The 12,621-nt window shown below is 47.7% G+C and overlaps 1 protein-coding gene across 1 annotated transcript in view; it reads left to right on the top strand.

Annotated features, from left to right (window-relative positions):
• The window catches only part of GRIK3 (glutamate ionotropic receptor kainate type subunit 3), a 120,858-nt gene that overhangs the window by 93,321 nt on the left and 14,916 nt on the right, over positions 1-12,621 (top strand). The window contains exon 11 of the mRNA XM_069875340.1: positions 7,227-7,450. Coding sequence (XP_069731441.1) covers positions 7,227-7,450 — 224 coding nt within the window. The remainder of the gene's footprint in view (positions 1-7,226; positions 7,451-12,621) is intronic.

The following is a 12,621-nucleotide window of genomic DNA, read 5'->3' as shown; positions in this document are numbered from 1 at the left end:
GATGTGTATGACAGAGATAGGAACAGACACAGAGGACAGGCTAGGAACGTTGGCAGCGTGCTCTGGGACACGGCCTCCTGCGGTCCCATACCCGCTTCCAGGAGCAGAGGCTGTGGCTCTCACTGCTCCAAAGCAGGATGAAAGATAGAGGGAATAGAAGCCAGGCTGTCATTTAGTCTAAATCATGTCACTTCCGATGTCCTGCAAGATGTTATAGGGCTCTCAGGAGGCTTTCAGCCATTCCTGAAGATGTAGTCAGATAAAAGAGACAGATCAAGAAGAAATGGAGAATCATAAAATCATAGAATAGTTTGGGTTGAAAGGGACCTTAAAGCCCATCCAGTCCCAACCCCCTGTGATGGGCAGGGACACCTCCCACTGGATCAGGGGCTCCAAGCCCCATCCAACCTGGCCTTCAACACCCCCAGGGATGGGGCAGCCACAACTTCCCTGGGCAACATGTCCAGTGTCTCCCCACTCTCACAGTGAAGAAATCCCTCCTCACATCTAGTCTAAATCTGCCCCTCGTCCTATCACCACAAGCATTTGTAAACAGTCCCTCCCCAGCTTTCTTGTAGACTCTTTGGGTACTGGAAGGTTGCTCTAAGGTCTCCTTGGAGCCTTCTCTTCTCCAAGCTGAACAACCCCAACTCTCTCAGCCTGTCCTCATACGGGAGGTGCTCCAGCCCTCTGATTATCTTTGTAGCCCTCCTCTGCAGTCCTCTGGACTTAATGAGAACAAGCTCTTTAAGTAACATGAAAGTCATGGTCAGCCTGCATTAAAGTATTTCTTGGCTAACTATTTAAATACCATGTTAACACACAGGAGTGCACCAAATCCCCTCTTCTTCCAAATTTTACTGTAGCAACAAGTTCAAACTCTGCTGTCTAACAGCTGTGGGTGGGTGCACACCTCACAGCGATTTATAACCACTGCCCAAACCCCACACAAAGCCATTATTTTCTTTATCTGCATGTCATTCCTTTTATAGCAGTGTTTATGTAAAGCATTAAAAAGTGTAACTGCAACCAGATGGGGCCCTTCCTCAGCAGCAAAGCATCTCCAAATCGTGTGGGGAAAGGAACAATCGATTGGCACTTTGCAATGGGAAAGTTCAAATTTATTTCACACCTAGCAGGGAAAGCGTTGGAGTCGGCATTCAAACAAAGTTGTAGTGATGAAAACAGGGCTGCCTGAGCTGAGAGTTGGATATCTGGCATGAGATAGCTTTCCTCTGAATTCAGTGCTTCCTTCTCATGAAAGAGTTGGGATCATTCACGTGGGAGGATAAAGCAGGTAGGATGGAGAAGAGGAGGCTGAGGGGAGACCTCGTTGCTCTCTCCAACTCCCTGAAAGGAGGTTGTGGAGAGGAGGGAGCTGGGCTCTTCTCCCAAGGGACAGGGGACAGGACGAGAGGGAATGGCCTCAAGCTCCACCAGGGGAGGTTTAGCCAGAACATTACAAAAAAAATTTTCACAGAAAGGGTCATTGGTCCCTGTCAGAGGCTGCCCAGGGAGGGGGTTGAGTCCCCTTCCCTGGAGGGGTTTAAGGGACGGGTGGACGAGGTGCTGAGGGACATGGGTTAGTGATTGATGGGAATGGTTGGACTCCATGATCCAGTGGGTCTTTTCCAACCTGGTGATTCTATGATAGGATTTTGCGAGGTCCAAACACCCAAGCCAGGATTATTTCTACACAGAAGGTCTGTTCATTGCTGAGGACCCACTTAAGCCACGTGTATCTGAGACTGAGCCCCTACAACTGCTGTGATGCACCAGCTCTGGAGGCTGAGCTGATGGTTGAACGACTGCGCAAATGAGAGGGTACTCCTGAGATGGAGAAAAAGGCTAAAACGGTGGTTGCCATCACTCAGAAGGTTTGAGAGCCACGGGAGTGGCAGTGTACCAGGAATAGACAGATGTGAGGCTGAATTTTGGTGAAAAGGAGATAGGCAAAGCGAGGGGCAGCCCATCCTTCAGGATGGCTTCGTGCTGGGCTGGGAACACAGCCAGAGGGGAGCAGGGCAGCGGCATCAGCACAGTAGCCCAGGCAGGTGTAGAATTATTGTGTTTTAGGGATGGTGGTGCCTACCCCTCACAGTGGGGGTGATGCAGGATGGGCTGTTTACACAGATAGCTCTCATAGCTTGTTTTGGAGTCTTGCATCCACCTCTTTCTTCTGTCCTCTTTGATCCAGACATGCCTGGCCATAGGCAGTAATGCCTTAGGCTATGATCCTTTGTAAAATTGCTTTGTTTCTAGTCTGGCCTTAAGCATAAACAGGAAAAGCAACAGCAGTCAGAGCAGCTCACAGCATGACCCCGTCTGCCAGGTCCCCAGTAGCAGATCCAGAGAAGACAGCTTCATGGTTAGATGCAAAAAGCCCTGCCCTGCTGCCTTTCATCTGCTGCTCACCCTGCATCACAAAAGAATGCCTGTTCAGATGGAACTCTGTACATTCCCTGGAGAACCAGACTCTCCCCTCACTGCAGTTAGTTTTTTACCGTCACTCTCCCTGGTCACTCTTGCAGAGGTTGCCCAGGTTGCCCAGGGGAGTTGTAGCTGCCCCATCCCTGGAGGTGTTCAAGGCCAGGTTGGATGGGGCTTGGAGACCCTGATCCAGTGGGAGGTGTCCCTGCCTATGGCAAGGTTTGGAATTGGACAGGCTTTCAGGTCCTTCCAACCCAAAATATAATTTGCAGAGGTCTGGGGCACCCAGGTGACACCGAGCTGCTCCTGCGCCCTGCATCCATAATAAATGGAGAACCTGACAGCTATCATATCTCCCGCTTTCCTCAGCAGTGAACTAGTATTGATGTTTATTCATAGAAATTACTACCGATACAAGCAAAACGACTCTGTGCATTGTGGCCTATCCACTCTGATTCATAAATTCTACTTGTCTGGCAAAATAATGCCTGCAATTCTTCCCTGTTGTTTGTCATCAGACTCACATAAAAGCAGCAGAGTGAGTTGTTCTGGACATTTTGCACAAACTTGTTTGCAAATAAAACTTGTCTTCTGCTGAGGCAGTGCATATCAAATTTCCATTCAAGCTGAAGCCTCATGTGGGAATAAAAAAGGTAGGAAAAATAATAGGATTTCTAATAGAAATCCCTGCCAGTGGTAAGTATAGAGAAGATGCAATATCTGTCCTTAGGGACAATTTATGACAGTTGATATAACACTTCCACAATAAATGAGCATTTATTGACAGTAAATTCTGGCAGAAATACATATTCCACCCCATTGCCGCATTCCTATTAATGTTCTGGCACTAGTGGATGCTTATTTCAAGTGTCATGAGCTGGGGACTCATTTGGAAGCCACTGGGACAGGAATAAGGATAAAACAGTTTTGTTGGATGTAGTGTCCTCCATCTCTTATTCAGCTGCTGCAGGAACCCAGCGTTAGGGAGGAGATGGAAAGAAGCCAAAACAGCTGGTGGCACTTTCTCCTTTTGCTCTCAGAGTCTTTTAATTGGGTGGATTCATATTTATCACATTCAGCGATCCAGGTGATGGAAGCACACTGAAGCGTACATTGGGAGCACAAGCTCTTTGTGTGGTTCTTCAGGTCTCTCTGAACCTGCTTTTCCCTTCCTTCATTTCCTGCTCAGCCAGTAATTCATGGAATCATAGAATGCTTTGGGATGGAAGAGACCTGGAGGTGTTCAAGGCCAGGTTGGATGGGGCTTGGAGCAACCTGATACAGTGGGAGATGTCCCTGCCCATGGCAGGGTGGGACTGGATGGGCTTTAAGGTCCCTTCTGACCCAAACCTTTCTATGATTCTATGAAAGATGCAGGAGTGAGGCCAGCCTGCGGCAGACCCCTGGGGGACAGGGTGCTGGAGCACAGCATCCAAGCAAGGAATGCAGGGATGGGGACACAGATGGACCTGAAGCAGGGTGGTGAGAGCAGAAAAGCTGAAAAGCACTTCAGCCCCAGTGCTGGTGGTGGCAAAAGAGGCTGAGGGCTGACAGTTTGGATGCTGCCAGACAGACACCTGAATAACAATTAAATAAGTAAAATATGCACTATTTACCTGTCGCTCAGGCAACACACACATAATTAGTTTATGTAAATACCTAACTCAAATCAGCAGAATAAGCACTGAGGCAGCTTATTTTCTTGAATAAATATTTATCTTGGTGCTTCTGCTGTTTGTGGGCTCTGCTGTGACTGGCGGTCACACATACCTTTCCTTAGCCTCGGGGGGATGCTGCATGATTTCCACAGCGACCGTGGCTGTGCAAGACCTGTTCTGACCTGCAGGCCACCTTCCCGAGATAACTCACAACTCAAAGATAAGACTTAGCATCTTCTGATAAAAGCCAAATATCCCTGCAGTAAGCGCAGCCCTCCATCCACTCAATGGTGAACCCACATCACTTCTACCCAAGCAAAAAGGCTGCAACACTAGGTGACTAAGGAGATTCAAACTCTTCAACGTGTGTTAGAGAAATGTCTGATTTTGGCACGTAGCCTTGACAAAATTCATCTTTTTGGCCTCAATTCAGCAGAACACCTAGGAACATGCATAAGACTTGGAAGGCACGCAGGCTACAGTAAAACAGAAGCGTGTGCTTAAGTGGTTTTGCTGGATAAGTGCCTTTAAGCCACTGGCACTTGCTATAATTCCTCATTTTGAATAAAACCCATCTTCCTGGGCAACAGCATAAAAGTTGGTGTTGAGTGAAGGAAGCAGTCAGGGCCTGATAATTGACTTCCCAGTTTGTAATGTCAGAGCATGACAAATGAAAGCTTCACCCTTGGTTGGTTTTGATTTAGATCCTCTCAGTCAGCAAACCCTTAATTAGAAGCCACCTTCAGAAAAATCTGCATTGATAAAAAGGGTGTCTAAGTGCAGCCTCACACTGCCTTTAATAACGCAGGACTCCGCACCGGACTGGACTCCCTGATACACGCTCTGCTCAGTCCGCGTGTGACATTTACTGCCAAGGACACGGAGCTGCGATCAAATCACAGGAGCTGCTGAAATGACACAGTAAAATTTTATTTCTGCACCAAAAGCGGTTTGATCCTTAGGCATCCATGCAGATTCCTCTCTCTTCATTTAAAGCATAAACTCCTGGCTGTTATTTGGCTTGCTGTATCCTTTTGACAAATTTGGCTTAGGATCTTTCAGACAGGCTTATGAGCGAGCGCTGACCACGGAACCGCTCGTTTGTTTCCTCCTTCAGAAAAATCCATAACCAAATCCTTCAATCTCTCCTTCGGTTTTCCCTGTTGAGCCAGGACACCCACACAGAAGTGATGGAGGAGCTGAAATGCTGCATTTCTTTTGCTGTTCCTGTTCAGTGACTTTGGAGACCACTAAACCCACATTTTCAAGTGAGCTCTAACCTGGGCACCCTTCACCAAGACAGGACCAAAGAGGCAGACTCTGCTCCTGGGATCATAGAATCATAGAATAGTTTGAGTTGGAAGGGACCTTAAAGATCATCCACCTCCATCCCCTTGCCATGGGCAGGGACACCTCCCACTGGCTCAGGGGCTCCAAGCCCCATCCAGCCTGGCCTTGAACCCCTCCAGGGATGGGGCAGCCACAACCTCCCTGGACAACCTGTTCCAGGGCCTCCCCACTCTCACGGTGAAGAAATTCTTCTTATGTCTAGTCTAAATCTGCCCCTCTCCAGTTTATCCCCATTGCCCCTCATCCTATCACTCCAAACTTTTGTAAACAGTCCCTCCCCAGCTTTCTTGCAGAACTTCACCATCTCAAGCTGGGCAGCCAGTGTTACCTGCCCACTTCTCAAAGCCACTTTCACCCCAGCCACCGCTGGAAAAAAAGGGCTCACTGGGAACAGACTGAACAGACTGTTCCCATTTTCTCTTAAGTTCTAACAAATGCCAGCAATCGAAACAGACACTTTCTGTACCAAGATGATTTAAAAAGAGATTTCCATTTGGAAAGTGACACAGAAAATGAACCAACCAGGGTTCGGCTAAAGAGTCATGTTAGAAAAAAATACCTATTTTTACCCTTGTTAGAGAATTCCCAAAACTCTTCCATCCAGGACCTCTAAAGCTATGTTCTTTGGAGAGAATACCCTTTCAAACACACCCATAAATACATGCAGAAGGTATAAAAGCTCGTGTAGAAATTCTTCTTATAGAAAAATGCCCAGATTCCTGTATTTAAAACTATTCACCTGATATTCATCACAGATTCACAAGGACAAACGAGACCATTAGTCTGGCCAGAGATCTTCACCAATTTCCACCATGAGCCCATAGTTTCTCTTTGAATAAAGCACGTTAAGATAGTTAATATTGATTTAAAGTTTGCGAGGAATGACAAATCCACTATATCTCTAGGTAATTATCGCTCATGGTTAATTTAGTATTTTAATTTTCAGAACCAGATGTTAAATATATCTTGTGTGTGTACGCCAGGAGCCTGGCATGGGGGAGGTACTGCTCCACTCCAGAAACATGATTTATGGTCCTGCGTCTCCTCTGAAGTCAATGGGACCAAAAGAGAGGTTTGAAACCCCCCAGCAAGGCAGATGACATTGAGGTGGCCTTGGATGCATTTACTGAAGGTTTTTTTAAGAACCCAGCCCAGGTTGGATGGGGCCTCCTGCCCATCACAGAGGGTTGGAACTGGATGATCTTTAAGGTTTATTCCAACTCAAACTATTCTATGATTCTAAATAGAACCTTTTCCCCCATGCTGCGATATTGCATCGTGCAACTTTATTCCAGAGTGACCTCTCTCCGCGCCTTTCTCCTCACATACCAACAGTGAGTCTTGTTTAGGTGATGAGAAGTGTTTGTAATAACTGGATCTTATTATATCAGTTCCACATTCTGCCTGCCCTGTCCCAGGTGTTCCTGTGAGTCCAGTCCTTGGCTCCTCACCTGGAGGGCTCTGGAGCAGAGCTCTAGTTCATGTGCAATGTGGTGCGGCTCTGACAACAGCTTGTGTTTGCCTGCAGAGCGAATCTGCAGGTCTGGAGAAGAAGTTAAGGGCCTGTGCCAAGCACAGAGACCCCTACGTGCACCAGGAGCAGGGCAGGAGCTCCAGCCAACCTCTGGCAGAGGTACAGGGCGGATGCAATCCATGTGCACACAGAGAGGGCAACCCCAGGGCTGCACTTTAGGAGGAGTTGACCCATGATTGCTGTGAGTGTTTCTAAGGGGATGGAAACACCTCTGGTTCTAATGCCTTCTCTCTCTCTCCCTGTATTGCGCATAGAAAGCTGACCTGGCCGTTGCTCCTCTCACCATCACCCATGTTCGGGAGAAAGCTATTGACTTCTCCAAGCCCTTTATGACCCTGGGGGTCAGCATCCTCTACCGGAAGCCCAATGGGACCAACCCCAGCGTGTTCTCCTTCCTCAACCCCCTGTCTCCCGATATCTGGATGTACATCCTCCTCGCCTACCTGGGAGTCAGCTGCGTGTTGTTTGTCATAGCCAGGTAAGGGGACATCGGTGCCACCCACACAACTGCCACCACCCCATAGCTGCTGCCAGGTGCCAAGACACCCTCCCCAGATGAAATCTGGGTCATTAACAAATCATAGAATGTCCTGAGTTGGAAGGGACCCACGAGGATCAGCGAGTCCAACCCCAACATTCACACTGTGTGTCTGAGGGTGTTGGCCAAAGGTTTCTGAGAATTGTCAGGCTTGGTTCTGTGACTGCAACCCTGGGGAGATGTTCCAGGGCTCCACCACCCTCTGGGAGAAGAACCTTTTCCTAATGTCCAGCCTAAACCTCCCAGCCAGTCTGTCAGTTCCTATAACTGGTCACCAGAGAGAAGATCTCAGCACCTGCTCCTGCTCCTCCCTTTGTGAGGAAGCTGCAGACCACAATGAGGTCTCCCCTCAGTCTCCTCCAAGACGAAAAGACCCAGTGACATTAGCTGCTTCTCATATGGGTTCCTCTGTAAACCCTTCACCAACCCCATGCCCTCTTCTGGACACTCTCCAGTAGCTTGAGATCCTTTCTATCATCTGATGCCCAAAACTTCACCCGCTATCGAGGTGGGGACACCCCAGTGTGGAGTAGGGAGGGACAATCCCTTCCCTTGCCCAACTGGCGATGCCGCGCTGGATCCACCCCAGGACACAGTTGCCCTCTTGGCTACCAGGGTACTGCTCACGTTCAACTTGCCATCTCTTCTTGTGGGGTTGCTCACAACTGCCCTGCTCTTTCCACCCTGGACCAGAGTGGCTGTAGAGGTGATGCAAACCCCATGGAGAAATCAGAGCTGAGCTATCCACAGGGGAAATTTGTTTCCTTCTTTGCTAGCTAGAGCCTGCATTATAGCCTTTGTACTGCTTTACCATGCTAAATGTGCTTGTGTTTGTTTGCTTTATTAACATAAACCTATAAGCTTCTTTTGCCGTATCAGGGCAGGCAGTTCCACAGATTTAGCAGAGTCCCAGTACAAAAGAATTTGAAAACGCACTTTGTATTATGACTTCAGAAATGTTGCTGCCTTTCCATTTCATTAGCACCTTCCTGCTATAATGAAGGGCAATTTTCCTGCTCGGTGTCACTCACCATTCATGCTCCCGTCTGGTCACTTCTCACCCATCTTCCCCAAGGAGAAGCCCAGTCTCTCCTCCGAGCCCTGGACACAAAGCTCCCACATCCCACACCATTTGCAGCTCCCATCTCTGATCCCTTCACCAGCAAAGCTCCCACAAACCCTTCCCTATATCAAAAGAATGGAGAACTCGTTGCTATGGATCACACAATGTGTCTGTTGACAAAATTAATATGCATCTAATTAGCATGTTTAAAAACTCTATATTTAAAGGCAGTGGAATTTGCATGCATTTGCATGTGTTATTAATTTCACAGAGCCTTTGATGAGACACAGAGGCTTTGATGAGGCGTGCAGTCCAGGGCTGCTCTTAATACACCATTCCACCTTTTTCAACTAAAACAGAGCACTCCCCTCCCTGGCCACGCAGCTGCCCACAGCCCTTGCTGGACACTTAAATATTTTGCATAAACACACCTCCCAGGGAAATTTCCTAAGCACAATCTGCAGTCAGACACTCGTTTCTCAGTTCTTCCAGCTAAAGTTATGCCAGAGATGCCTCCAGAAACCTCCCAGCTGCCCCCACACCTCAGACCTCCTCTGGGCAGACCCCAGGGGCTGCTGGGCTGTACTTTCCTCCGAGCATCCTTCACGAGCCAGCTTCTATCCAATCCACTGCCATCAATCAGACAGTCAAAGTAAAGATTAAATACGAAACCGCAGCAACCAGAATCCATTAACCCTCCTGTTACAACAAATCTGCAATTTTCAACATCCCTCAGGTCCACAGAGGCATTTAGAGATGATTTCTCGAGTTCACTATGTAATATCCTAATTACACATAACAGCAGTTGTCAAAGTAAACTCGGCTTAGCAGACAGCATTAGTGCTCCAAACCATCTGGGATGATAAAGCAGATTCATCATCTGATCCTTCCTCTGCAGAGGTGCAGAGCTGGAGAGGTTGCACTGCATTCTTAGAGGACAAAGAAGGCCCTCCATGTTCAAGATTTTAGCTGCAATCATTCAGTCTTTGCAATGCATCTTTATCAAATAGTCACCTACTGGGCTTCCTTGGGCTTCCCTGTGGTCCCACAGAAGCTACCTGAGCACGGTTGCTTGCATGGGGCCCACTGGGACCGCAGGCATGGGCTCTTTTAGCCTCATAACACAAACAACAGCTCATAAAATCAACACAAAAGTTCGTTTCAGCAAGAAGGCACCGTAACAAACAGAAATAGTAGTGCTCGTTATTGCTGTGCTGGTTTGTACGAGGGCATGAGACACATTGTGGTTAACGTATCGTTCCCCTTCTCTGCCACATAAATCCCTCAGCTCCATGTGGACAGCGGCCAGGGCTACACAAAATCATAGAATCATGGAATGGTTTGGATTGGAAGGGACCTCAAAGCCCATCCAGTCCCACCCCTGCCATGGGCAGGGACACCTCCCACTGGATCAGGGGCTCCAAGCCCCATCCAACCTGGCCTTGAACCCCTCCAGGGATGGAGCAGCCACCACTGCTCTGGGCAACCTATTAAAATGCAGGACAATTGGACAAAACACTGTTACCAGCTTTGTCCTGCCCCAGATGAAACCCCTGGGGCGATCACATTGAGGACTCCAGCGGGGCAGGATGAGGTCTTCAGCAGTTTTGTTTTGTGGCAGAGAGAGGAGAACCAGGCACTCTCAGCAGGAAAAGATACTCATCTGGGAAAACGAACCCAAGGTAATTACTAAAAGGAAAAATATTGCGATGACTGATAGAACTCCTTCACTTTATGTCTCTGTTAGCCATGCAGAACATAGCTAGATGGGCTCTTCTGCCGTAACGTCTGCGGCTTTAATGCCATAAAGCATTAGACTGCTTGTGCAGCTTGGAATGATAATTCCAATGCAATTTGACGTTTATGAGCTTATTTTGCCCAACTCATATAATGGTCAAATCCAGCCCAAATTGTCCAGATTCCACTTTCAAAGCAAATTATGTGCACGTAAAACTCATTGCAGCAAACACCGAGGAAAGGTTGAAGGCAATGCTAGGACACTATCACTCCAACCCTTTGTGAACAGCCCCTCCCCAGCTTTCTCATAGACCCTTCAGGTACTGGAAGGTCACTATAAGGTCTCTTCCTTCTCTTCTCCAGGCTGAACAAGCCCAGCTCTCTCAGCCTGTCCTTGTATGGGAGGTGCTCCAGCCCTCGGATCATCTTTGTAGCCTCCTTTGGACCTGTTCCAACAGCTCCATCTCTTTCTCATGTGGAGGATTCCAGAACTGGACACAACACTCCAGTTCTGGAATCCTCCACATAAGAAGGATATGGAGAGCTGGGGATCTGAGCTAACCCAGACACCACTTGTGCCTGAACACCTTATATTTGTTCTGAAATGACCTGAAATGAGCCTCATAATCTCTCCACATCATAGTAGTTATGATGTAACACAATAGGCTTTTTTCCTACCAGGCTATTTTATGGCTGCAATTGAACCCATAAGATACTGCAATTGCTTCTTTTTCATGTTTTGCTCCTGACATTTCTTCTGTCTTCCTATACCTTCAAAGAACACCAAGTATTCTGTTTAATTAAGGCTCTGCAGTAACGATCTCTTAACACATAGAGACGGAAAGCAAGACATTTCATGGGGAAAATATTTACTGCGTTTAGAAGCAGTGGAAACAATATCTGCTTTTGACCCCAGCGAGGCCTCTAAAATTCAATTCTCAGCAGAAAACCACACTCAAAACAGCAAAGCCTTAATTCAGAGACATGAGTCTCCTGAACTAGGCACCAGAGTCCTCTGCTGATGCTATAACCATAGGTCAATGCCACTTAAAACCAACTTAGAGACTCTTTAGAGGCAGGAAAAGGATGTATTTGATCCATCTCCCCTTTTAATCAGTCTTTCTTGGTTACTGATGAAGTCTCTGCTCCTGACCCCAGAGAGCCATAACCTCAGGCAGTTTGTAAGGCTTTGTGGGGTGTAATTTGTCCAGGGCCTCCGGTGTGAGGCTGCGAGGGGACTGTGCTGCTGGCTGAGCCAAATTGTCACCCCTCCTCAGACTCACACAGCTTCCAAATTACAACTAATCACCTTTGGGTGCATCACGGGGCGGGTGGGTTTAATATCCATCCTAATTGCAGCGAGGACTGGGCCACGCATAAGATATTTCTCTAGAGATGCAATTTAGGCTCAGAAGTATTTTTTGTTAGATCTTTTAGTCTTCTTCGAAACGCTACCCGGTTTCCCTGCCAAAAAGGCCAAGAAGAGACAAGAAAAGAATCGTAGTTTTGGATGCAGTGTTTCTCGAGCCCCGTTTTGCACCTAAGGAAGAGGGATCCCAGCCCACAGCGAATCCCAAGCAGCCCCCATTTTTTATGACTCCGGCTGCACGGGGTCAATGCTCTCAGCTCACTTCTTCCTTCATTACCCCCTCTCTCCGCTAATGGTCCACCTCGCTTTTCAAGCACTGGAGACTCTGCTGCTGCTTTGCAGTTTGCTGAATATTTCCCTGTCATTTGAGCAGCACCAGTAGGTTTTCACTCAAAGACCTTGAAGCTCTTCACTGTGTCATCTTGTCAGGCTCATTTGATCTTACCCATTCCCTTTCCATTTCATATTCTCTCATTGGCAGCCCAAGAAAGTTTTAATTTAATTCTTGAACTGTGGTTTTATTCAACAGAAAAAGCTTAAGCACCATCTTTTTTAACTTCTGGTGGATGTACAGGAGGCTTAAAGGAATAGGCAGCATGGAAAGCAAGGTCTGAATTCAGCCTGATACTTTCCTTTCTGATTTTTGATTATTTCCAAAGGTAATGAGAACAGCCCAGCCGTTATCTCAGCGAGGCCCTTGGGTCCACACTCTGCAAACCCAGAGTGAGTCCAAGAAAGGCAAGACAGGAGAGGAAAGAGGAGAGGTTGTTATTCTGTGTCTTGCATACGGAAAATAGAAGCACAAAGTGGGACAGATGTAGCCAGGATGAACTTGTCTCAAACCACAAGTCCTGTGTGATGCACCCAGTCCATCCCCTGCGATGGACTCTTCCCCACGGACACTGTCCTCTGCTTTGTGTGGCCAGGGACCATAATATGTGC

Source organism: Phaenicophaeus curvirostris, chromosome 23 (genome assembly GCF_032191515.1).
Source record: "Phaenicophaeus curvirostris isolate KB17595 chromosome 23, BPBGC_Pcur_1.0, whole genome shotgun sequence".
NCBI classification, from domain to species: Eukaryota; Metazoa; Chordata; class Aves; order Cuculiformes; family Cuculidae; genus Phaenicophaeus; species Phaenicophaeus curvirostris.
This window is presented reverse-complemented; position numbering and strand designations above follow the sequence as displayed.